Raw genomic sequence first — 27,312 nt, forward strand, 5'->3', positions numbered from 1 at the left:
TGATTTCCATGAACATTGTGCTGAAACTGCTGATTCAGGTACTATATGGAAAAGCCAATTGCAGCTGTCCAGAAATCCATGGTTCAAACTGCATCTGCTGCATATTCCGTGCGTGTTTTCCTGCCAGGTTTTCCTTTGTTGAAAGGGGACTAAAGCACTAGAACTCTACTTTCTAGTCTAAACAATCCTTTGAAATTGTTTGAATTTCAAAGGATCAATTTAAAGCAATCCTTTGTATAGTTATTATACAAATATTTACATTCTGTATGTGACGGTTACACAATGGTGCCTTTAAAGGAGTGAGAACTATTAATAACCTCAGTCATCCTGAAATCTGATTACTATTATGTATGGACTGAAAGGAACTTTCTCCAAAGTACTGTACTGAAGTCTAAAACTAATCTTTATGACTTACTTGTTTCTATTTAAGATCCAAATTAAATAAAACATGAAAGCTCAAAGCCTGCAAGTGAGCAGTTTTCAGGTTCTCTGGACTTGTGCTGAATTTTCCCAATTCAGTATCTATCAATATGGATATTCTTCAAGGTCTAGCTGGAGAACAGTCTAAAAAACACAGTACAAAGTGCATGCAGTACAAAAGTTAAGATCAGGAAAATTGCTCAGTCACCTGGAAAGACTCTTTTCTCTCCTTTGGATCAATTATTTGTAATATTTTGAAGTACGCTAAAAACAATTGACTAAAAAATAAAGAATAAAATAATAATAATAATAATAATAAACACCTTAAAATTCACAGCAGAAATGCAGTCTCCCTCTCGTAAAGTATGCTTTACTTTTATTAGATAGTGTCACCTCAAGCTTAAATTTACAGAAATACTTCAGAAAATTTTGAGTATTGCCCTGTGAATCTGTAAGTTAGTACTGCAAGAAATATACAAAGGGAAATATCAAGTTTTGATGATTTTTTAGTTATCGGTATTCCACATCAAGAGCACCATGAGTTAAAGAGTTGTTGTTCCAGTTCTGGGTAGCTGTCCCAGAAGAGAAGAGCTACATACTCCAGAGGACTTTGCGTTTAGAGAGGAAATAAGACCCTTGGCAAGGTCACGAGACCTCCCCTTTTCCCTTTTGATCCCAGCAGCATGTGAGCTCCCCAGATCATCTCACCTCAGCATTAGAGCAAGGACTTCGGCTTTCAGATACTCTTTAGCTTCAGTTCTAATTGTATTCTATTATATTGTATTATAGTATGCTATTTTGCATTCTGATATCTTAATTAGTAAATTAGTTTGCTTCTCCTCAGATTGTTGCCGCTGTTTTGTGTTTAGGCCCATCTCTCTACCCTTTTTCCCCTTTTCTTCCCTGTTTCTCTTTTTCCATGGGTCCCTCCATGCCTCTAGTGATGGAACCAGGCTGAACCAGTCTGTAAACCATTGACAGGAAGTAACTTGGCAAGAAAAGGAAGTAAAATTTAAGAATAACATAATGAAAATACACACTACTTAAAATACTTCAAATACTACTAATGTTTCAACTGCCTCCAAGTTTGTGTTGGAGATGGGAGTGAAAGTTTAAAACATCTTTATAAAGAGATGAGGTACTTTACTTGTTTACTTTCCTTTGCATACACTGACACTACTGATGCATAAAATCAGGGGAGAAAAATCACCTTTAGACCAAATTCACTTGAGGTATTTCCAATACACCACAATAGTAGAAAATATAAAAGCAAAAAGAAACATAAATCAGAAGTTCCACTTATAAGGTGATGGAGAAGGGTCACAGTTAAGTAGGGAAAGGTAGACATCCCATTTATGCTACAGAAGTGAGGCAGAATTAGCAGTGTGCAACCAGAGCTTTTATAATAACTGTTTCAAAAATGACTAGTTTGTCTACTGCTGTATAACCTTCAGCTTATTCCCTGTAACAACGCAGCTGGAGATGGCCCAGATGCTACCAAGAACTTTAAGTTTACCTAGGCATAAGTGCTGGTATTTTTGGAAATGAATTTCTCAGAGTAGAAATTTTGATGTGAGAATTCAGTCTTTAAAATAGCTGGATATGTGTTTGTGAATATTGAGATTTTAAGAACAGCTTAATATATAAGAACTAGCAGCCAGATTTAACCATCAAAGAATCTACTGCAGTTGGATATTAGAAGTGAACAATCTGCTTAAACTGCACTTTCTATTAAAGAATATCTAACAGTGTTTTTGTTGTTTTGAAGGTACAAATCATAAAACTTTTTAATGTGTTTTACAAAATATATGGACAAATGCAAGTGTATGTATATGATAAAGAACTTAATTGATAAAGGTCACTTTTCTCACTAAATCCTAAATATTCCATTTCACAGAAAACCTACACTTTCTATTATAGTAAATTATGATTAAAAATTATGATTTTATAGAATAAGACAAAACTATAACTTGTTTCCTGACAGATGAGGATAGTTTACAGATGAGGATCTCTTGCAAACATCTAGGAATCACGCACTCATTATCTAGCCCCTAGTTAAAAATATTTTTAAGTAGGCTAGTTAGTCTAAAAATGATTCATAGTATGAATGGATGAATCATTTAAATAATTTTGAGAATAACTATACATAGATAAATAAAACACTAAGGAAAAAAAGGTCACATAGAGCATCTGACTTCAGATTCACCCCTAGCAAAGTCAATTTACACAGTTGAAATTAATATCTCATTGCACATCTGCCAAGGCTTTCTTACTTCAAGTCATTTTGATCTCCACAGAGCACATTTTTCCTTTAAGCAAATGAGGAAATGTTGCAGTTCTTACCCAGTGTCCTAACAAGGATTCTTGGTAGAGACCAAATGTGAAAATATTGGACTCCAGTTTTCCATCCCTGCTTTCCTGATATGTACAGCAACTGTAAGCTCAGAGAAATGAGCAGCAATAGTTGCTGTTACCAGGAAACATACCAATAGCCACTGGCTTTTGAGACAAGATGGAAACACAGTGACTACCACTTTGGAAAAATTTTGGGAAACAATTCCAGTTGAGAGGAAGACCCACTTTCAAACTCTATTGTGTAATCAGTCTGAGGCATATACTTCCTCTAATGCAGATGTGATTTCAAGATACTGTCATCAATATACGCTGTTACAGATGAATGAGAATAAATAGGAGAAAAGAAATACTAAGAGTTTGAAATTATTACAAATATGTGCTCCACACCTGAAAGCAGTAGAACAGGGAATCATATTTAATAGAGATATTCAAAGCTTATTCTCAAGAGTTTGTCCTGTAAATATACCTCGCTGTTCCTTGAGTACTTGTGTCCAAGCACTTGAGAAAAAACAGAGCGTGTGTGCTTCTTGTTTTCCTTAGCTTATCAGTTGACAATTTTAATTATAATTTTATCTTTTGTAACTAGGAGAGTGGGTAGAAAATAGTTTGTACATCCTACATACAATGATATCATGGACTTCTCTTTCCTTCTCTTAGGAGAGATGATTTTGAAAAACAAAATGCTACGCAAACATCTAGGGAAGTCTCTGGTGACAGGACTAACTTCAAGAAAGCTGGTACTGGTGTTACCGGTAGTTTTTATTATCTTATTAGTAGTCAAGAATCCTTATTGGAAGCAGATGGATAAACTGAAGTCTTCCATTTCAGGCAAATGTTTAAGCACTATTGGGCTTGCTCTCAACTCCCAAGAGATGAAGAAGGGTCATCTAGGATACAGTGTAAGCAGAAAATAAGAATCTCAGGTTCTGGGCTAATACAGAACTGCAAGTGACACTTCATGATTCAGACTTCATCAGCTGTTCATCTTTTTACTATTAGGATTCCCCTGCTTACAGAACTGATTTTACTGTATTATGCTGTAAGTAATACGAAGTATAATTATATAGTTTTCAAATATCCAGCTACACAAATATTACAAATATGCTCTACTGTATTTACACAATAATGTATCAGAGCTTTCATGGGCATCAGCTTTTGGAAAAGTTCATCTGTAGCAGAAATGCTAAGTCATGGCCTGAACCACTGATGGAGCACCTGGCAGAAAGGCAGGGCCAACCTAGGGAGGCTCAGGTGCATGCAATGTACCTAAGCGACCAGAAAGGGAAGAGCCAGGACCCACACCTTCCCAGACTTCAGTTAAGGGCTGGCAGTGGAGGCATGGCGATTTTGCTGGAGATTCCTGTGAACCTGAGGTCTTCTAAGGGTAAGTAGCTTTTTTTTTTTTCTTCTTTTTTTTTTTTTTTTTTTTTTTTTTCATTTGATTCTGTATTCTTGGTTGCTGTGTTTGGGCTTATCCTCATTTGCTGCAACTTAGGGTATTGTTACCCTACTATCCTATTAGTGTGTTTTCCATCATGTTATAGTATTATACCATCTAGAACTATGTGGTATTGAAGGGGGCAGGAAATTCATCAACTCTCTTGATTGCTCTTTCTCTGTAATACGCGAAGTCACAAAATCTTAATGGTTGGTAGGCTGTCTTTTGTCTGTTATAGGTGTTGAGAGTAGATAAAGACACAGTGGATGTTCTTTGAAAACATTCTAGACATATTATGTTCCAGTTCTGTAGCTTACAAGTTTTTTTTAATATCCTTTGTTTTCTTAGCATTAAAAGTCTCCTGCAATTGCAGAGTCCCTGTGCCATATATCAATAAACTAAATATCAACATAGACCAAACAACTATTTAAGAACATAAGATAAATGTTAGGCTTTCAAAAACAGAAGATGATTGTGGTCAACTTTGTGTCAGAGGTGCTATTAGAACACTTAACTTTGCTGCATCCACAGAAAGATGCTATCATCCTTTGTAAGGCTTACAAATTTCAAGATACAAATAGGGTTATAGCTCCATTTCATTTCTGGAAAGCACTTTTATTTAAAAGGTTGGCCAGTACTGCTTACTTCAACATCATGTTCCCACCAGTTTTCAGATTACTGCGCTTAAAGGTTTGTTGCAAATTAAACAGGCACTGATATTTTATGTAATATAATTTTTTTTTGTATTTTTCTTCAGCCTGGACAAAAGAAGGCTGCAGGGTGACCTCATTGCAGTCTTTCAGTACCTGAAGGGTACCTATAATCAGGAGGGGAGTAAACTCTTCGAACGGGCTGATAATAGTAGGACAAGGGAAAATGGTTTTAAGTTGAAAGAGGAAAGATTTAGGTTGAATGTCAGGGGGAAGTTCTTTACTAGGAGAGTGGTGAGGTACTGGAACAGGCTGCCCAGGGACGTTGTGGATTCCCCATCCCTGGAAGTGTTTAAGGCCAGGTTGGATGGGGCCCTGGGCAACCTGATCTAGTAAACATGGAAGTTTGGTGGCCCTGGCAGGCAGGGGGGTTGGAGCTTCATGATCCTTGAGGTCCCTTCCAACTCAGGTCATTCTGTGATTTTAAAAATTAAAGATGAATATTCTCTTTTCTTTCTGAGTGACTGTTCCATGCCATTAGTTTTGTATGGGTGAGAATGGAGTTTTTCTGGAAGACTGGTATAAATCTATTAGAAAAGTCCTTATTTTAACATTTTGGTATTACTGCTTCAGAAAACTTAAGAGACTGACAATCTGATTCCAGCCAACTAAGCAGCAGCTAGTATAACAGATCCATCAATGTGACAACCTGAAAGACACATCTCAAAACTAGGAAGTCTGTTCATAGGCTACTATGAAGAGGAACAGGGAGAAATCAGTCTTAAATCTCTTTCAAATGCAGTTGTAGTGTGAGGTGTCACAGGCTTCTTTAAGAAAAGTCTGCATATTTAGACCTGATAATCCATAAACTATTTTCTGAATTAAAATAAATAAATAAAAGGATAATTTAGCTAAAGGAAAAGAATTCATGATCTCCAAGGAAGAACAGACCTGTGAAACAAATTCTAGTTTAGCATATGACAGCTGCAGAATGAATTCAAAAGATTTTTTTTTTAATTTTATTTTTTTTATTTTTTTTTTTTTTTTTGGAAACCAGACTAATTATCTGTTAATGGCCAGGCTCAGCGGGACACAACAAATTCCCAAGGTTTAGTTTCCAAGTCATGTGATTTCATCTTAGTGTGGCAGATGGCAGACAATGACTGCATACCCTTCATTTATTCTAACATCTACACACTGTAAAACAGTGTTGAAATTATTGTAATCATACATCAGCGAAGATTCAGTGTTTCTGTTGGTGACACCACTGTTTTTGCAGTGATTGTTTCCCACACTGTGCAGCCTGTCATTTGTATTAAGTGCTGTCAGCTCTCAGAGTGTGCAGACAAAAACTGAAAACCCAACAGGATTTATCCTCTCTGTGGATCCAGAAAGACTGGCAAGTTGGATGCCAGTTGTAGCAGTACACATATGCTTGCTTTTAGTTAAAATACCAGTTTGTTGTTTTGTTGTTTGTTTTTTTTCCAGTTACCATTCTCTACTTTAGAAGTGCTGACTTCCTATCAGGGTCTGATTTTGTATTCTTTTGAAAAATACTCTGTTATTTTAACATCCTTCTTCGCTAATCTGTTGGTTTGATCGCAGTGGGTATTACTGATTATTTATCTAAGCCCTACCTTGCTGGAAAAGATTAAATCTGCACTCACCCAGCCATGATGTTTTGAGTACTGCTACATCACATCCCCAAAGCTAGAATTATGTATCCCTGTGGGAGTAAGGAAAGGAAGGAGGTATATGTTCTCCATTTATCTGCGCTCTATTTTAGGTTTTTTATTTGCAGAAAGAAAGAGTACGTAGGTTCCTTCCCATCTACCTCCTTCCTCCAAATAAATTACTTTTGTTTCAGAAAGCCATGACCTTAATTTTTTTGCAGATGGAACAAAGCTAATGAGCTTTCTCAGCATGATTGTTTACTGACAGTTTAAGACTCTCATCTTAGATGACTCATTAGATGGTCATTTTTTTTCCCCCTTCTTTAATACTTTCTGCATTATAACTTTGGTACTTTTAAGCAAAATCCTTAGTATTTGCATTTTCAATTCATTTTATTTTTGTTTCTCCTCAGAATGGCAATGAGTCTATGACCACTGAGGTAAAAGCTGTAAATACTTATTTGAAGTAAATCCTGAACACGCAACCTACCTGTGGCCTTTGTAGGACAATATTAAATGGAATTACTTCAGAAAGTGTTCCTTTAGATCTTTAGGTGGAAAAGTGGTATAGACGCATTTTCAAATTTAGGGTGTTTTTCAGATCTCTGCATCTATATCAGGGCACAGTTCATTTTGGGATAGTTTCATATAATGCCGCCTTCCATAAATAATCACAGATGGGAAAACTTCTATATCCATGGATGGAGGCCAAAATTATCTCCTGTTTGAGTACACAATTTCCTCCTTCCCTCTAGCAATAAATTACCACTGATTCCGGTTCTGAGCCTACCAACTGAAAATCTGAAGGAAAAAAACACAACAGCACAAACAAAACAAAACAAAAAACCATAAAACTTCCTCACAGTATCCCTGGATTAACTCTTTTCCTGTCATGTGACTTTCTCAACAACTGGGCTACTTTAATTATTTTTCTTACACTCGCTTGACTTTTATCCTACACCCAATAGACAGACATCTCTCTGTTTGTTCTCTGAAGCAATTCTAGGCTCTAGTATAAGACCATCTTTCCCCTAAGTCACATTTTATTTCAAATGTTAGATGAAGTTTATCAGTACTGGGTTTACTCTTGCACTGGGTAAACCTTGCTCTATGGATTTTACTCTGATGTGCAGGTGTATGTACTTAAATATTTTTAATGTTTACTGGCATTCACATTTTTGTTCTTCTGCCTCTAGCTCAGCAGTTCATCCAAAGCTGTAGACAGCCTTTAGTTACTGAAAACAAAAATGCCCCTCTTCATTCATCTGAATTTTAGAGCAAATATATACCCTCTAGATTTGATAAGCTGTAAGCCTTTAATGTCTCTCCTACTGAACGTTTGTTTCAGTTTCTATTAAGACCTGCCATCTCTGATGGGTAACTTAACAGCTGCAGTTGATCTCTTAAAATTACCACTACAAAACAAATAGAAAATTGACTTGAAACTAGCATTTCTCTACTAAGAACTTTCAAAACTGTCACTAGATGATAAAGAACAAAATAGTGAGGGAAGAACTCAATAAGTTTGATGAATACTTACTAATATGCTATCTTTAATTACCCATTTAAATATAAGGAATAATCAGAAAATTTCAAAGCCTTTGGTTTCGAAGAGATCCACCAATATGTTTGTGGCCCATCAAAAAAAAAAAAAAAAAAAAAAAGCCATTAAAGTGTGTTTTATTTGTGGTATGTTCTCAATATTTTTGAGAATGGAGTATAGTATAAATGGCTCGTCCAACTTTTCCATTCACATATAGACTTTCACCCATGAAACTGCAATACAATACAGACTTGAAAAATTATTGACTTCTGGGAGTAAACATTTCTGTTTTCTTTTTGGTGACAAATAATGTTTCCAAGTTTTGTATGTTATTATGTTGCTACCTTCTACTTTGCAAAAATTGTTACTTGAAGCTTCCGAAGCAAGGTGGAAATGCTCCACTGTCTTTGGAGATATCAAAGGGTTAACTTCCCAACTGCAGAAGGTTCAGTGTGACTGTCCTTGCTTCACAGTAGGAAAGTGACAGATTCCAGCAGAGAACAGAGAAAGGAAAACCCAGCCAAGTAAGGAAAGCACTCTGCTCAGACAAATATATTAGGAAAACCTGAATGTCAGAAGGACAGAAAGTGGAATGGCAGAAGCCAGCACAGCGAAGTAAATGCCTTGTTACTTTCATGTGATTATTTTTCCTCAAAACCAATCACAGAAGTTCTGGAAATTAATGTTTTTGTTAGCTGCTTAACAAAAGTGAAATGACAAGTTTTACACAAATGTAGTTAGAAGAAATTCTGTACTTGAGACTACCCAGTGCTAATACTCCAAATCACATCTCCCATTTATTACACATCTGATGACAAAAGGAATCATTCCAAATATTATAAAATCTTACAATTTAAAGCTAGATAATTGCCTTCATACAAAGTAATCAAGGAAAATAAGTGAGATGAATGTTGTTCTGCGTTATTATCAGGAGTTGCTGCAGCAAAGATTAATGAAGTCAGATGAGTACACAAAACTTGTGTTGTAGACATTTCCATCGTACTATTCAAAATTAAAAACAAGGTTCCTTCACAGGTCACTGCTTTTTATTTCCATTTCTTACCACCCATATATCAACAGAAAACAAAATTGTCCCATAGTTAAGGAGAACCATGCAGTCCCTTATAAAAGGATACAAGTTTTACACATGCATGTTTAAACTCTTGAATTTCAGCATCAGTTCCACATACTACCTAAACCAACTGCCTCTCAAAGGAGGAAGAAAAAAAAAAAAAAGAAAAATGGTATTTCCTCAGAGTTGAAATAAGAGGGGGTTGGGGAGAGAGCCTTGAGGATCACAAAAGCTACATTTATAAGAACGTAGCCATTTAGAGTCTTTTTTTTTTTTTTTTTTTTTTTTTTTTTTAATGGTTGCCTTTCAAGCTGTGCCAACAATAGGAAGGACATAAAAGATCTGCCTCCCTTGCAGATTTAGAAGAATAAGCAATTACTACATTAGAGAAAATAGGCTCAGAAATTTCCACCAATTGGCAGCAAAACAACTCTTTATTTGCCAAACCTCACAAAGTCCTTGGGCACCAACCTCTATGTATACCAGTAATAAACAAAGAAAGAAAGAAATTCTCTTTGCCTCAAACTGGGGTCAGCCCTTTGCTTTGTCATTGTTGTTTTCCCAAAAACAGCCCCCAGACATCTCTATCTGCCTAGAGAAACAGAAGGCTGCTTTTATTACCCTGGTGTCTAAAGTCATAGGTATTCCACCTGAGGCACTATATCGCATAATCCCTTAAATCATAATTGTGCTGTGGCTGTGCAAGGAAAGGCTCTTTCCCAAAGCTTAGCTGGAAGAGCAGAAGTCATTTCTTCCAAATGCACACAGTTTATGTGGAGATGAAGGAATAACAAGCATGCAATAAGGATATGTGCAGCCTGCTTCCTGCAAGAAGTAGAAATATCTCTATTCTGCTTGAAAAAAAACTACATTTGCAGTCTAAATCTGGCTACCAGGGAAAGGCAGGAGAAGCGATTCCATAGCACTGAGAAATCTTACACTTATTTTGAAGCATTACTTATGATTAGTTGTCCTGACGGTACACTGAAGGCAGGCAGTCATTGTCCACTATGAGTAACACTGATATGTAAGCAACATATGTGTAATTTAATGTACGACTGCAAGTTGGTTAATTTTATTGCTCCCTGACGTACCACTGCAACTACCACATTAATGCAGATTAGTGAGTTTCTACTGTGTTAGTGATTCGTAGAAGAAGTGAATCTGATTTGTGTCTCCAAACTGTAGCAGTTGCCTTTCCAATTCTTCCAAATCTTTTTGAACTACTTTCCTGTGAAAATAACATTACTTTTATGTGGGATGGTAACAGAAGACTTCATGGGCAGAAAAAAAATATTGTAGAATAAATATCCTCAAAGCCACTTTGCAATGAATTAAATTAAACATGACTAAATCACATTTCAGGACTTTCAAAAAGCAAAGCACATCCTTAGAAAGGATTCTCCTGTAACAAATCTCATTAACAAATCTCATTTAAAAAAACAAAAACAACAACAAAAAAAAGCCACAATATACAACTATTCAAGAACTGAAAACATATTATAGTGCCCTTGAATATCATGAATTGGGAGACTCAGTTGTTCCTTGGTATCAATAGTGAGACAAATATATAAAAGTACTTCTTTACAAGCATTTGATTATAGAAAGTATATCTGTAGTACACAGAACATAGCCAGAGACAGAGCCCATGTCCAGATTATTTGAATCAGTGCACTTTTTCTGCAATGCGTTATCTAGCAACTTGCAACATGAAGCAGGTGCTTCTTCAGTGGTCTCTAGGACCACTATTATTGTAAAATGTCTGAGGAAAACAAGTTCCCTTCTCTCCTTAAACAAAACCAAAACCTTTAGAAGTAGCACATGCAAACATATAGGTATGTAGATATGCAAAAATATCTTCTGGATGAGCAAGGATCCCAATATTTAATCAACAATACCATAGTCCACGTATCAGGTATCAAACGTGATCTACTTTTCAGCCTATGTTGCTCTGCATTACTAGACTCATAAAGCAATCAAAATTCCATATCAGTGTCAAATAAGGGCATTAGGTGTCAAAGTCCCACTATACAAAAAGCTGACTCACTAGCCAGACTAATCAGCAGCAAATGCATTACTGGCACTTTTATCATGTGCAGCACAATATTCTTTTGGGTCACTCCTTTGTGTTTCTGGGTTAGAATAAAAGACCTACTGTATCATTAATCTCAACAGCATGTTTTTGCCATTTGAAAACTAAAAGTAAGGCAAGTTACGAACACTGCCTGTGAAATACTATTTCAGATAAAATTCTTGACCTTTGCGATCTCAATTACTCTATCCAGGATGACATTCCAGTATTTTGTTTATGAGAAACTGCAGAGGTGAAATGGAAGAGGACCACAATGTTTTTCATATAACACATGACACCATGCAGTAGTCTGAAAATATGACTCTGCTTCTGAAAATGTGTATTTTAAACAAGTTTACTTTCATAAATTTCAAGTGAAACTAAATTACTGAAAATAATAAGCACTTAGTTTAGCAATACAACAGTGTATGAAAAGGTATTTTTTCTTCTAAGGTAATCATTTTCTTTTGCAGTAGAGAGAATTTTAACATTTTTTCCAGATATTTTGAATAGAAATGAAAAAACATGCTGTTTATTTAATTATCCTTATTCAGCAGCAGGTTAAAGCCTATATAGTAACAAGAGCTTTAGTTATAAAAACAAACAGAGTAATTCATAATTATTAGATTTTCACAGCAATTTAATCTCCTACCTGCTTTCCATCCAGCGTACAGAGTCTCTTGACTACACCCGAATCTAACTTAATGGCTTCAGTGATGTCAGTCAAGACCTGTTCAAAGGAGTGAGCAGTCTTCTTATTCAGCAGAATTCTCACAGCTTTTCGTGGTTTTACTCCACTCCTAATAACAGTCACCAATTTGGGTTTAATGAAATCTTTACTCTCCTTCACTTCACTCTTTGTGGATGACAAAGATGTCAGGGATCGAGTGGACCCAGTCCTTATGTTCACACACCAGTTTGGATTGACATTCTTGGTATAATCAACTTTCCGATATGGTTCATTTGATGCACATACATAACTTTCACCTGAAAAAAAAGATGACATTTTCTTAATTTAGGAGGTTTTGCAGTTACTTCTATCAATTTAAATAATGACAGATTTGTCAGAAGCAGTGGTTTCTGTATTCCAACTGCAGATCATTTTAAATGAAAGTTGGTAAACTAGCCAAAATCTATCCAAGCAGTACTCTCAGAGTGATTTCAGTAGGTTTCAAAAGACCTCTGTTTAAGCAATGAAACACAATGACAGATAACAAGGATGTTGAAAATATTTCCCATTGCTTTTCAAAGAGAGCAAAATGTGATCGTGTTAAGATCCCTGATCTGACCATCAGAAGGTATACGTTGACTTTGCTCCAAGGATATGCTGTTGAAATGTAGTCAACGCTTTTTAGACCAACAGCCTCCACTGAGGCCACAAACAAGACTGAGACTATAGGAATAATAAAAAGGCAACTACATTTTGTTTTCTTTCTTAGTTTAAATTATGCATTTCTGATATCTCCTAAATAATAATAATAATAATAATAATAATAAAAGGCGAGAATACAAACCAACCAACAAATAAAAAACTATAAAACACTTTATTACCGGTTAGCAATTCAAACCTTCACATCAAAGTACTTGAAACCAGCCATAATGTAGATCTAAGGATTTCGTTTTCTTGTGCATGTTGAATGTTTCCATAAACAGCAACATGAACTTGAAGAATCACAGAATTATAGGGGTTGGAAGAGACCTCTGGAGATCATCTGGTCCAAACTCTCTATTAAAGGAGGTTCTCTACAGTAAGTTACACAGGAAAGCACCCACGTGGGTTTTGAGTATCTCCATAGAAGACTACACAGCCTCTCTGGACAGCCCGTTCCAATGCACTATCACTCTCAAAATGATTTTTTTTCTTATGTTCATATTGAAATTCCTGTGTTCCAGTTTGTGCCCATCATCATAGAGGAATAAAATAATCACTTGAGAATTGTAGCATGACACAGATTGTTCATTAAGTGTTTTAAACTGCATGCTGCTTTCTTGTTTCAGTCATACAAACTAAAATTGGTAATCGAGGTTTTTACATGAAAAACAAGTTTTACTACACCTGCAAGGCAGATACATATGGCACAATAACACAAGAGAGAAAAATGCATGCACTGACTTCCTTTGTTCATACTTTAAAAGACAAAGGATGTTTTTATTTTACTACAGTTAGCACTTAAGCTTCTAATATTTCACTTCACCCATAGTTTCTAAGTTCTCCTGAGACTTTTGGAAACAAATCACTTGTTACATTCTGCATAAAGACTGATTTTCTATACATTGGCCATTCTAGGAATTAACTGTCAATTTGATTGGCTTAACAGGGCATCCAGTTGATTATACAACCGTATGAAATACTTAACAAAGAAAAAAATCATGGGTATAAATTCACCATAGGCAGATTTCCTAGAAAATGGTATACTTGGAAGTAAGCCTAAAAAAATCACCATTAGTTTTGGAACACTGTGATATTGTTTGAATTGTTGTTTTATCCTTCTAAGTAAACAATACATTAGCACAAATCTATTTGCAAGAGTTTTCAAGCCTTTTGTGAAAATACTACCTCATTTTATTTTGTAGGTAGAGAAATGTAGAACCGTAACATTGTATGTAATATTTGTCCATAGCTTTCACATGTGGACTGATTTTAAATCTTCTTGGGATTAATTCAGATGATCTTCACGCACACACAGAAAGACAATTATTTCTTTTAATTGGTGACTGTTTTTAATTTGTCCAATTGTTGTTTAAATCAGACAAACCAAGTCCAACATTATTAACAATGTAACAGGTAACTTTATAAATCAAATCACATGTACAGATAAGTTTTGCTATTTCTCTATGTGCCTTTAATGACATTTTCATGCATCTAACCTTAACATATAACCCCACTGTAGAGGAAATGCTAAGTCACAGCTTGAACTAGTGATTGAGTACATGGTGGGAAGACAGGGCCAACCCAGGAGAGCTCAGGTGCATGCAATGTACTAAAGTGACCAGAAGGGGTGGGGGCAAGATCCACCCCTTCCCAGACCTCATTTAAGGGTTGGTAGTGGATGTAAGGGTGTCTCTCTGGAGGTTCCTGGCTATCTGTAGCCTTCTGAAGGTAAGCAAATTCTTTCTTTTTGTTTCTGTGCTGTTGCATTTGAGTGAGTCCTCACTTGATACAGCCTTGGACTTTGCTATTCTGCTGTTGTTGTTGCACTTTCTTTCCTGTTATAGCATTATGGATTCCTGTATCCAATTTTGGTCACAGTTGTTGCCATTGAGTCAACCCAGTACTGATTAACTGTAGCTGATGTTCTGCATATGCCCTGTCTCTTTGTCCAGACATTACAAAGCAGTTGCAAAGCAATTAGTGCAAGGAGTGGTGTCCACATTTGGTTGTGAGTATTTGCAGAAACAGATTCCATAACACCTATTACAAGCAGCTTGTTCTCACAATACTTTCCTTCTTGTTAATTTTGTCCCTTAAATGAACTCTGAGAACAAAATAACTGTAAGGTTTTCCTTGGGATGTCAGAAACTTAGCTCTGAAATACAGTTTAAATCCAACAAAAACCTTCTCTGATGGTTGAGTCTTACAGGTGTGTCAGCTTAGCCTTGCAGGCTGCTGCTTCTTGGGATAATTTTTCTCTGGTGGCAAACTGAAAGTAAATGTTACAAAAATGCACAGTTACAATTCCTCTTGAACAGTGGTGTATAGGTAGTAGCACAAGGTAGCTGCTATTGCAGAGATGCTAGAGATATGCTGCGTGAGAAAGATCTGTGCCTTGTTTCCCTTCCCAAAGCAAACCAAGCCTGTTTGTGCTTTTTGAAAACTGAGAATGTATCTCCCAGGACATTTCTATCAGTTCTGCTTCTGGTAATTTAAGCTTCTGCTTCCCCTTTTGTCTTTGTCTTTGGAGAGGGTTACCTCTCCAGTTGGCTCTTTAGTTCCCTCTACTCTGTTTGGACAGTACTAGCTGTGGTATTGTATTTGCTGGTAAATTTATCAGTGGCAATGGGCTTTAAACTCTGATACTTCTTGTGGATTTTCTCATCTGGTTTGATATCTGGGGGAGAGACGGGGGCAGATATCTTATAGGTAGGAAATAGTAGGTGATGGTAACTGCTTAATCAAATGCCTTCCAGTTCAAAAGTTCATAGACTAGAGAGCATAATGATCTGCAATTCATATTCAGTTGTAAATAGGGAAATACTCTACAGATCCTAAACTTCTTTTTCATTCTATCATAAGTGGGTTTTGTGGTTTAGTTTTGCATTCAAACAACTTTCTTAACTCCTATGAGAAAATACAAGATAATGAAGCAAGCACTACTAAAATAGCAGTGTGTAGGCAACACTAGGTCACAGCTTGAACCAGTGATGGAGCACCTGGTGGGAAGGCAGGGCCTACCCAGGGGAGCTCAGCAGCATGTGAAGTACCTGAGCCACCAGAGAATAGATGGATCTTGGCTCCACCCCTTCCCAGACCTCATTTAAGGGTTGGCAGTGGGGATGAAAGTGTCTTGTCTGGATACCTCTGCCTACCCAAGGACCTCACCAACCTTTTTAAGATAGGCAGATGCTTTCCCTTCTGTTTTGCACCTACTGCTATTACACCCAAACAGGCTATCCCTTTCCTTGTTGCTTCTCTATCTTGTAACAAGTAGATTTAAAAAAAGCAAAGATGCAAAACAATTAAACAACTATCTGGTTCCTAGGAAATGTCACTACTACCTGCTAACCATAGTACAATTTATGTCAAGTTTCATAAAGTGCCTTTGGATGGAGGTAGGGCGACTGAAGTAGTATTAAAAAGCTACAGTTGCAGGGATTAGGGTACCTCTTGCAAATGTTGCAGAGAAAGCAGCAATTAAACAAGAATGTTGATGCTAAGCATGATCAGCAAAACCCCTGATGTTTGACAAATCATGAGATATGTCGTCCTTGCTAAAAGGCAAATGAGATAATCATGAAAACACAGCTAAATTAACAACAACAAAAACAATAAAATGAAAGACTTGTGATGTAACTTTTTGAGTCTGGCTTTAGGGAAAAAAAAACAAACAACCATGATTTTACAGCTGAAATAAAAACCACTTATCATAAAGGCACTACTATCAGCCATCCTGTTTACTGATTTGCAAAGTTTTAGTTGAATTACAAGTCAATTCATATTTTTGAGTTTTTATAACATTGCTGGTTGCCTATGCAGGTATTCTAATCTTTCAGTCGAGACATCTAGTACAAGGTCATCTGTCTCTTTAAAATATCTCTATTCCATCCTGCTTTTTTACTGAGTTGTTCTTTCAGAGAAGAGGAAACAAGCCTCTTTTCCTGGATGCTGGCTGACATCCAAACAAAACTAAAGCTTGGGTAGACCCCTGTCTACCTGTTGCCTCCCAAGTCTTATCAGATTTTTTTTTTTTCCCATTGTTTCCATGTCCCCCTCCTTTGTTTCATGGCTGCTGCACTGGGGCTTATACTTACTTGCTGCAGCCATGGACTTTGCTACCCTGCTATTACTGCTGTGCTTTCCATGGTGTTATAGTGTTACACTCACTATGAAAATTGTTTTCTGAGACTTCAGTAGGCATTTTGATTGTGCTGTTGCTTTTAAACTAATTTGTAAATCTGCCAGATACAGAAAGTTGACATAACTCCAAACACATGCATAAACAATGCTTCATATATTTTCATTATTGACTTAAATACTGTCAGTTTTAAGGTTTGAAGGCTCACTTTCCACTTGAAACCATCTTGAAATAGTTTGAAGCGAATACATGCTAGTCTTAACCAGTGTGTACTCATAGCAATTACACTACTGTTAATAGAGTGTCATTGACTTACAACATTAACAAGAGTCAGACAGCTCCCTAGTTTTTCAACCTGTGAAGTTACTCACCAATACTACACAGGAATTTGTAGGTAAATATATGAAATATAGTGTTAATAGTGTTTTTACATCTTTAGACTATTATGTATGTATGTGTGAAAATGAAAAGCAAGAATCACCAGCACAGGTTAAAGCTGGGGCTCTAAACCCAGCCAAACTCTTCAGTGGGAAGCCTAGGCAGCCTGCAGAGCAGTTTTGGCAGAAGTATGAAGCTTCCTTATAAGTTGGCATCATAATTTCAACAGAACATATGTGTCATCCATCCAACACTTCACAATGGTACCCAGAGCAATCTAAAAGTGACACTTCTTCAAGGAAGAAATTCTGCTACCACCAGAAATTCTTCAAATGGGCCATATGCTAGCATAAAATGAATAACATCTGTTGACATTTTGAGTCACAATATAATCAACAAATGGAGTAAGTTTACTGATTCCCTATGTCTTATTAAAACCGAAAAAAAAAAAAACAAACCACAAATAGATGATGTGAAATATTGCCTATTACTCAGGAAATGCTACCTGCCTCTTAATAATTTACTTGTTCTGCATTAGTAATCAGGTATTCTGTTTGTGAAGACCCACATGTTGGTAGCGTGTTCAAGCACACTGCAGGATTTCAGTTACTGAGAGTACAGACTGAACTAAATATTCACCACTCTCCCACCATGGTAAAGAGAGAAGTGATGAAAAGAGGAAACAAGATCATATTGATCAATCTGACTGATAAATAGCCGAAGACATTAGTTGTCTAAATACTGTTTAGTCTGCTCAAAAACTCATCTAATGAAAGAGTTCTTTTGCCATCAGTTTATTCAATACTATTATTCATGGGAAGAATATTTAGCTTCTCTCAAAACAAAACTGCATGAGTGAAGAATTGGAGCATACACAAATTCTCCAAAATTCAGCCATACGTCTTTAGGTACGCATAGGAAAAGAGATGCATACTGGTGTTTTATACCACAAGTATACATTACTTCCAAAAATGTAGAGTTTTTGAGGAAATACAGCTGCCTTACAGCTCAAGGTTCTTCATGGCATGAGTTATATGAGCTGAAGCCAACTTGAAGGCATTTTTAAAAACAGCAGAGAAACATTTAGATATATCATCTTTAAAAACAGAGTCTTCTAATAAAAAACATGCAGACGTTTCATTTCCCTTAGCAATAGGTTAAAAACTTGACATTAAATAAAGGTGGATATACCATGTAGCAAGGAATGTAAGGAAGAAATGAAATGCATAGCACTCAAAAATCTCGAGTCAGGATATTTGAATCTAAAGCACCTGAACAAGATTTTCTGGTTAGGTTTGCAAAGTATCAACAAGCACTATTATCTTCTGCATGTCACATAGAGCATGGCATTTTAAATGACACACTGTAACAAAGAATGATACAGCTGACACAAGCAGTAGCATGTCTACAGGGGGAAAAAAACACACCAGCACCACAGTGTTCTCAGCATTTTTAAAGCACGTTCCACTTTGAAGCAAGTAGGACAAGTCAGGGTTCTAGGTCTGCTTTGTATCCATTTCATATCTATCTTCTTTTGGTGGAACTTGTTAACTTTAAGAGTGTCAAAAGTCACTTTTTCAGTATAGCGTGGCAGTTAAAACAACTAACCTTCCAATGTAAGGACTGTGACAGCATCCTCTGTGTCAAAGTTGAGTGCATTTACAGCATGTATAAAAAGATGATCTAAAAGTAAACCCAACCCTTTTATGTAAAATTACATTTTATTTAGATTTCTTTTTTTTTCTTTGCTTCCTTTCTTTCACAGAACTTCTTTCATGTCACCTCCAGTAATCCTGTATGAGTTACCAGCATTTGCTGTATAAAGCGCTTATGTTCCCCTTGCACTGTTTAAAACCTGGTGCAATGACGAGAATTATAGCAGATGACTAACTGCTTATAGTTCTCTTTTGACTTTATTTAGCCAGAAGGTGCAGGTAATAGCTTCCTACAAGGTATCTTAGAATTGCAGAGCTGCTCAAGTTGGAAAGGACCTCTGAACATCTTCTGGCCTCAACTCCCAGATCAAGCTTTCTAAAAAGCTTTAGGAAAATAGCTGAGGGGTCTTGGTATAAACCCTACGTAATACTGACTGCTTTCTCTGAAGTAAGTAAATAAGTTGTAGGCAGATTACGCTTCTCTTGCGGAATTAGTTGATTTACAGTGGTGGGACTATCTTATTTTGCTTGGAAATAACAATTATGTCAGTATTTTTGCATCCATAACCCACTGCCTCAAGACTGTGGAACTACATAAACTCAAGAATAAATGCTTTTTACTTTTTAAATCCTTTTATTCTTCCATTTTATCATTCTTTGTTACACCTTTTAGAGATTTCCTGCATCTTTAAGTGTTATAGCTTTGGACTTTAGCACAGGAAGGTAATTATACCTTTTGGTAATAACAATTAGGCAATTAGTTTGTAACTTGTTTTATCTACTTGCCCTGACAAGAAAATATATTCTTGACTACTCAGTGCACTGATTAGGCCACAGAAACTTAAATAAGATTTGGGCTGCTGAACTGTGGAAAGACATTGCTGTCTAAATAAAGAATATGGTTGTAAAGGTGCATCATGTAGATGCTCGTGTGCCCAAGAGTCAGGCTACTGAAGAACAACAAAATAACCATCAGATAGATTGAGCTGCCAAAACTGAGGTGGCTCAAATAGACCTGGTCTGGCAAAACAAGGGTGAATTACTCAAGCTTGTTGGGTCTGTGAAACCTTGGGCCATGAAGGAAGAGATGCAACATATAAAGGGGCTGGAGACCAAAGGGTGGAGTTAACTATGGATACTATTGCGCAGGTTATTTATGACTGTGAAATATATGCCACAGTTAAACAAGCCAAGAGGATGAAGCCTCTCTGGGGGAAAGAGTGATGGCAAAAGTATAAATATGGGGAAGTGTGGCAGGCTTATTATATCATCTTGCCACAGACTCACAGTGGTGCATATTATGTGCTTACTATGGTGGAGGCAACCACTGGGTGGCTTGAAACATAAGCAGTACTCCACGCTACCACCTGAAACACCATATTAGGTCTTGAGAAACAAGTCCTGTGACAACATGGCTCTCCAGAAAGAACTGAGTCAGATAATGGGACTCCAAAAGTTCCCTTGGAAATACCTGGGCTGAAGATCATGGCACTGAGTGGATTTATCATATCCCCTATCATGCACCAGCTTCTGGTAAAATTAAGCAACACAATGGGTTGTTAAAGACCATGCTAAAAGCAATGGGTAGCAGAACATTTAAGCATTGGAATAAGCATTTTGCAGAAGACACCTGGTTGGTCAGTACTCAAGTATTTATTTATAAACTGAGATGGTCCTACCCAATCCAGCTCTCTATGTACCATAGAGGTAGATATGAACCCTGTTGTACATGTAGAGAGCATGCTAGGAAAAAGCATTTTGGGTCCTTCCAGCTTCTAGAAAGGGCAAATCTCTCCGTGGAACTGTTTTTGCCCAGGGACCTGGATCCAATTGGTGGGTAAAATGCAGAAAAATTGGGATGTTCAGTGTGTACCACAAGGGAATTTGACGTTGGAGGAGTGCACTCAATAATTCCATGTGTATATATATGTATGTGTGTATATAAATGCATGTTAATTATTGTTTATATATATATATGAAGCATGATGTAGTGATGTGGAATAAGAGGTAGAATGTCATGGTTTTATGATTTTTGTTGTTGTTGTTGTTTGTTATTGATAATCCATATCATAACATAATGTAGTGCACTGGGAGTTAAAGAGTTAATGCTCCAGTTCCATGGACTGCCAATAGTTCTGAGTACCTGGTTCTGAGAAAAGAACAACTACATACCCCAGAGGACTTTGCATTTCCATTTTCTGTTCAGAGGGAAAGATAAAATTTCAAGTTACAAGACATACCCTTTTCCCTTTCTGCTCATCTCTGTATGTGTGCTCCCTAGCTGTCTCACCTTCAGCATTAGAGTAAGGCCTTTGGTTTTGGACACTATCTCCAATTTTATTTAATTTATCAGCCTCAATTCCAATTATATTGTTATCTTGCATTCTGATATTATAGTTAGTAAATTAACTTTCCTTCTCAGATTGTTGCTGCTGTTTTGTTTTTTAGGGCCATCTTCCTACCCTTTCCGCATCTCCCCCTCCTCCCTCTCCTGGGGTGTGGGTCTGCAGGTACTGGCCTGTAAACTGTTGACATCTTTTTACAACTTAGGTTACTATGTGTTACTTCTTATGTAATATGCAATAACAATCTAAGGCAGAAAGTACTTTGTGCAAGGTCTGCTTTTGAAACACTCTGATTCACCACCTCTCCACACAGTCTTCCTTACTCTGCATATAGTCTGCTGATTGCAACCATGCGGACAAAACTACTGACACTTTAAAATAGCTCTATTAATTAGGCACTGTAATTGAAAAAACAAGGACTCTTACCAGTTGTTCCTACCTAAAGAACTAGAAAGAGTCCCTATCATGTAACAAATCAATGTCTTTTTTTCCAGGAATGGAATCTGTTGCTTTCTTCTCCCAGCCTTACAGCAGATCTTAATCAAGATTCTTCATGTTTTTCACCATCAAAACATCAAAGCACAGGAGAGAAAAGGGCATAACCAGTATTGATGTCAAACAGAAGCTTTAGTGATAAAGAATTGCATGGCTCTTTCTACTACCATTGTGTTATGCTTTAGAGAAGTTGCATTTCTAAAGACAACAAAAGATTTAGATGAATGCTTAATTAGCTAATTTTAGAAAAGAACAGAAACAAAACTATTATTTCATTTAACCCCAGGCAATCCTACAGGCTTGGGGAGGTGTGGCTGGAAAGCTCCCAGACGGAAAGGGACCTTGGTGTGCTGATGGACAGTCGGCTGAATATGAGCCAGCAGTGTGCCCAGGTGGCCAAGAAGGCCAATGGCATCCTGGCTTGTATCAGGAATGGTGTGGTGAGCAGGACTAAGGAAGTCATCCTGCCCCTGTACTCAGCATTGGTGAGGCCTCACCTCGAGTACTGTGTCCAGTTTTGGGCACCTCAGCACAAGAAGGACATGGAGGTACTGGAGCAGGTCCAGAGAAGGGCAACGAGGCTCGTGAAGGGCTTGGAGAATCAGCCCTATGAGGAGAGACTAAGGAAGCTGGGGCTGTTTAGTCTGAGGAAGAGGAGGCTGAGGGGAGACCTTATTGCTGTCTTCCAGTACCTGAAAGGTTCTTACAGTGAGAGTGGGGCAGGTCTATTCTCACTACTGACTTGTGACAGGACGAGGGGAAATGGCCTCAAGTTGCGCCAGGGCAAGTTTAGGTTGGATATTAGAAAGAACTTCTTTACAGAAAGGGTGGTTAGGTACTGGAATGGGCTCCCCAAGGAGGTGGTTGAATCGCCATCCCTGGATGTGTTTAAGAGCCGCTTGGATGTGGTACTCATGGATATGATTTAGCAGAGGTTTGTTGTTGTGGTATTGTTTTGTGGTTGTTTTTTAAGAGATAGGCTACTGGTTAGGCTGCGGTTGGACTTGATGATCTTCAAGGTCTTTTCCAACCTGAGTAATTCTATGATTCTATGATTCTATGATTCATTATTGTTAATGAAAATTTAAAAATTGTACATCAAATCTACTAATCAAAAGTAAAGCAGAGTGGCATCAGACAGTAAAGGTGCATACAAAGCCAGAAGAAATTCATAACGTTCCCTAAATCCATCATCTCTCTGGATTTCTAAACTCAAGATGAGCAGACACTGAAATCTTTCACTCCTCCCAGCTTAAGAAAGCAGTGAAAGCTGTCAAACTCACTATCCATAAGCGTTTCCTAATCTACAGGGACTGGAAATATAAATGAAATTGCTGAGGATTGGTCCTGCAAAACATGTTTTTTGTTGTTGTTGTTTTTGCCTGTCAGATCCAGTTAAGAAAAGCAATATGCTTTAAATGGAGCTTGTCAGATTTCAATAAAATTGTGACCAAATCACACTTATTAAGGTGACTCAAGCTGTGACCATAATATTTGAATTTGACAGTATGCCTGTGCTTTAGCTGTTTTCCCTTTAAAACAAACAACCAAATACACCCAAATCCTGAAGAACATGCACTGATGACTCAATTCAGCCAATCTGGACTCTTGCAGCACAGAATTTTATGTTGTCAGCTTTTATCCAAAATAGGCACTAACCTGATAAACAGCAAATAGGCCACAAAGAGCTTGTTTTGGGGTAGGTCAGTGTCCAAGAGCTAAATGTACGGGCTGGAGTCAAAAAAAGCTTAATGCACATCTTTCTGGCTTGGTAAAGGGTGACCAAGGCCACAAGTTCTACTGAACTCAGAGAGCTATCACTAGTGAACCTCAACTGCTGCGACTCCATGCACTATTTCAGTGACACTGATGGCATGCAAACAAGGCAGTCAAATAAATAGGCATTACATTAAGTAGCTATGTTTGGGCTGATGTATAGCCTGTAGCTGGTATGCACAATGGCATTTTAATTTTCCAAAGATTAAAGATGTAATACTACCAAATGCCATACAAAACTATTTGTGGTGTATTGCAATTCAAGATTCAGTGTATTACCAATCTTTGATTATTCAAAAAGATCAAGCTTTCTCTGAACCACAAGATGGAAAATAAATAAATAATCTCCCAAGCCTCTTAAGAACAAAAAACAGCTGGAAAAGAGTTCAGAGAAGTTCAAGGAATGATGAATTCACTACTTTGCTTTTCTCCCCATCACTGTATGTTGCTCCCTATTTCCGTATGGTGATTAGACTTATACTGGTAAAGTTTTTGGCCGGCTCATTGGAGAACTTACTAATCCAATTATGATGTTACCGGGTTTTCTTAAGATTCCTGAGAGTTGTGTTGGTTGTGGATAATGACAAAGCAATTGGGAAACTCTTTTCCCTTTCATTTTACAGAGCAAGCAAGGAAGTGGCATTTTCATTGTGATACTTGCTTTGCTTTATTCTTCCAGTGAAGTGCAATGACAAAGGTCATGCTTTCAATGAGTATTTGAAGAGACAGGAAGTCACTTTTTGCTTTCAGTTATTAACTTAAATGTAGTTATGAGACAATAAGCTGCATTTACATGATTATACAGCAAGGTTTTTGTTGTTGTTTATTTACTTTTTTTAAGCACAGATGCTTAAGACTCACTCTTTCTCCAACGTTTCAAAAGTCGCTCCAACTTACCATTAGATTATCCAAGATTTCATTTATCTGCTTTTCCACCTTCCACATCTACACTCCAGCTTTTTTTTTTTTCTTTTTCTTTTTTTTTTTTTTTTTTCTTTTTAAGCTATTTCTAAATTAACCACTAGGATTCACCCCTTCCCAGACATCATTAAAGGGTTGGCAGAGGTGGCAAGAATATTTTGCTGGAGATCCCTGCGTACCAGAGGCCTTCCCACGGTAAACAGTTTTATTTTTTCTTCCCCCCACCCCCATTTCTGTTGTCTACAGCTGCTGCATTTGGGCTTACACCCTCACTTGTTGCATTCTAGGATTTGCTACTCTAGTATCGCTGTGCTTTCCATTGCATTACAATAGTGTTTAAATTTATCATTTGTAACACTGTAAGACATCTCTAGAGATCATAAGGGAGTTTGTCTTAACTGGAATGTGCATGTATTTACTGAAAATACAGCTTCTGCAGGTATGTGTACTCTGCAATTAAAGCACAGGACAAGAGGCATTGGCCTTGTGTTGCTGCAGGGGAGATTTAGGTAGAATATTAGGAAAAACTCTTTCTGAGAAAGAGTGGTGAAGCATTGGAACAGACTACACAGGGATGTGATGGAGTCACCCTCTCTGGAGGTGTTCAACAGATGTTAAGGTGTGGCATTTAAAGGCACAGTTTAGTGAACAGGGCGGTGATGTGTTGACAATTGGACCAGATGATCTTAAGAGTTTTCTTCAAACCTTTAAATCTGTAAAAATCTTTGTAGCAGTGGGGGATCCCCTTTGAGGAAAGTTGCTGAATCAAATATGTGAGAATTCCCTTTTAGTATACTACAGAAATAAAAATACTTCCCCCATCCCAGCTCCATCTACAGAGTGATGAAGTCAGAGCAAGTCCAGCACATAACACACAGCACCAGCCAACTAAACAACGTGAAACCTATATGGTGTCTATCCTGATCAAAAAATTTTTCAATATAAATTCAGTCAACATTAATATATTAAATTCATACCTATATTTCGCTTAATATTCCTCATGAATCCTCTGTGCACACTTGAGCATTGTACCACAGAAATTATTTCATCACCTGAACCTCCCCAGCAATAGTTAGCAGCTGGGAGGACAAAAGTCTGTAAGGGGGGGAAGGTCAAATGATCCTGACCTTTGTGGCCTGCCTCAGGGCAAAGTGAAAAAGTTGGTACAAGTAACACCCAGCTGAGGCTTAAGCTGAGTAATTTGATTGGTTCTGCAAAGATGAAATGTGCCCATGCAATCTGGTGCCATTAAACCATATTTGGAAAGCTGGAGCCTCCCATCTGACACCACAGGTGAGTTTAAACACTGTAATGATTGTATGGAAGGGTATCTGTATGTCTAACTTGAGGTGCCTTTTCACGTACCTGGATTTGGGCTTATGACAAAATCCACCTGACAACAGTTTACACTTTCAAACTCAAAAAGATGCTGTAGGCTAAAATGGAAGCCACAGAACAAGCTTACCTGACAGTAAGTTAAGCTGTAGAAAGCACTTACAGGCTTATCTCTTCCTTGTCCTGGCAATTATCATTCCATACAAACAAGAGGTGTATATTTCATTCAGTAGAAGTACTTCTGGCCCCTTCCAATTTGGGATACTCTATGATTGTGAGAAGTAGTGAAGCACTGCTCTACTCAGGTTCTCAAGGTCTATGCAACCTCTGCAGCAACTCCCACTATCAAAGGTTACTAAGAGACAACTCTGAAAAGCATTCAATTCCTTAAATGCTTTGGGATTTAGGTAGCTATCTTCCTTTAAGAGCATGGATGCCAACTGTATTTGAAAGTGGGACTTTACACTGGTTTGTTTTAGTAAGTGGGAAGCTACAAACATCCCTTTTCACAGCACCCGGGAAAGCTCAATCTGCTGAGAGGCACCAGTGACAGCATAGTAACAGTTAGGGAACTAAATTAAAATATCTCCCTTTCCTACAAATGGTTTTGACTGCAGGGCAGCTGAGAACTTCCTTGAGGTTCTTAAAGATGAGAAGCACCTTCTGCTTACCCACTGTTACTGCCAGCCCACCTCTGATGGGACGAGTGGACGAGCCCTGCTGCCAAAGCAAGGCCTTAGCAGCAGACAGCTGCAGCCCACTCGCCCTTGTGGTCTCCCTCAGCTTCTTGGCGTGACAGCAGATTTCCCCCCCACAGCCCCTCACCTTCCAGCAGCTCGTCCAGGCTGGAGAGCTTCTTGCTGCCGTCGATGGTGTAGATGGTGCGAACGCCCTGGGGCAGGTTCACGTTATCCGACAGGGAGCGGGTGAGCTCTGCTAGGAGAGCATCGAAGGAGCGGAAGCGGTCGCTGGAGATGGCATACACCAAGCCCTTGAAGTACTTGTCCCCGTTGCGGTAGAAGCGGGCTTTGCGCGCTTTCTTCTCCGAGCTGAGCGCCTGCAGCGTCCGCGTGCGGTAGAGGCTGCAGTGGGCGCTATGCGCGGGGCTGGGGATCAGCCCGTTGCCCCGCGGCCCCGCGCCGCCGCCCGAGCCCGATCCGCCGCGCCGCGGCCCGGCGCGCTGCTGCCTCTTGTCCCGCTCCTCGAAGTGCTCCAGCTCGATGCTCCGGCTGCTCGCCATGGGGACCGCTGCCCGCCCTCGGGCCACACGCGCCTAATTCAGCATCGCGCCCGGCCGCTCGCGCCGGGAGGGCTGCGCCCGCTCGCCCCGCGATGGCACCCGCCGGCTCCGCCGCTGCCCGCCGTTGCACACAAAAGCATCCCTCGCTCCTCGGCGGCTCGCGGCTAACGGCGGCGCCGGGGAGGAAGGCTCCGGGGAGCCCCGCGGCCGAACCTCCGCGCCGTGCCCGCGCAGCTCGCACAATGCGGAGGATGCCGCACGCCGCTCCCTCCTCGGCCCGTTCCCAGCCGCGGAGAAGGGGGTGGGGACGGAGCGCCTATTCGGCTGCCGGTCAGCGCGGGGAGCGGCGCGGCTTCTCGGCTCCTCCGCGGGCGAGCAAGGGCGCCGCCGGCTCGCGCCTCGGAGAGACAACAACCGGCGGCGGCCCGGCGG

At 38.6% G+C, this 27,312-nt stretch overlaps 1 protein-coding gene across 4 annotated transcripts in view; it reads right to left on the bottom strand.

Annotated features, from left to right (window-relative positions):
* DCLK2 (doublecortin like kinase 2) overlaps positions 1-27,016 on the bottom strand; it is a 73,588-nt gene extending 46,572 nt beyond the window's left edge. For all 4 annotated transcript variants that reach the window (XR_011903412.1, XR_011903411.1, XM_072335076.1 and 1 more), the window contains exons 1-2: positions 26,466-27,016; positions 11,875-12,209 (exon numbers count right to left, since the gene is read on the bottom strand). Coding sequence is in view for 2 of the 4 variants with exons in the window: in XM_072335076.1 (XP_072191177.1) it covers positions 11,875-12,209; positions 26,466-26,880 (750 nt within the window). In the remaining 2 variants the exon portion in view is untranslated. The remainder of the gene's footprint in view (positions 1-11,874; positions 12,210-26,465) is intronic.
* Positions 27,017-27,312: the final 296 nt, after the last annotated feature.

This window comes from Excalfactoria chinensis, chromosome 4, assembly GCF_039878825.1.
Source record: "Excalfactoria chinensis isolate bCotChi1 chromosome 4, bCotChi1.hap2, whole genome shotgun sequence".
NCBI classification, from domain to species: Eukaryota; Metazoa; Chordata; class Aves; order Galliformes; family Phasianidae; genus Excalfactoria; species Excalfactoria chinensis.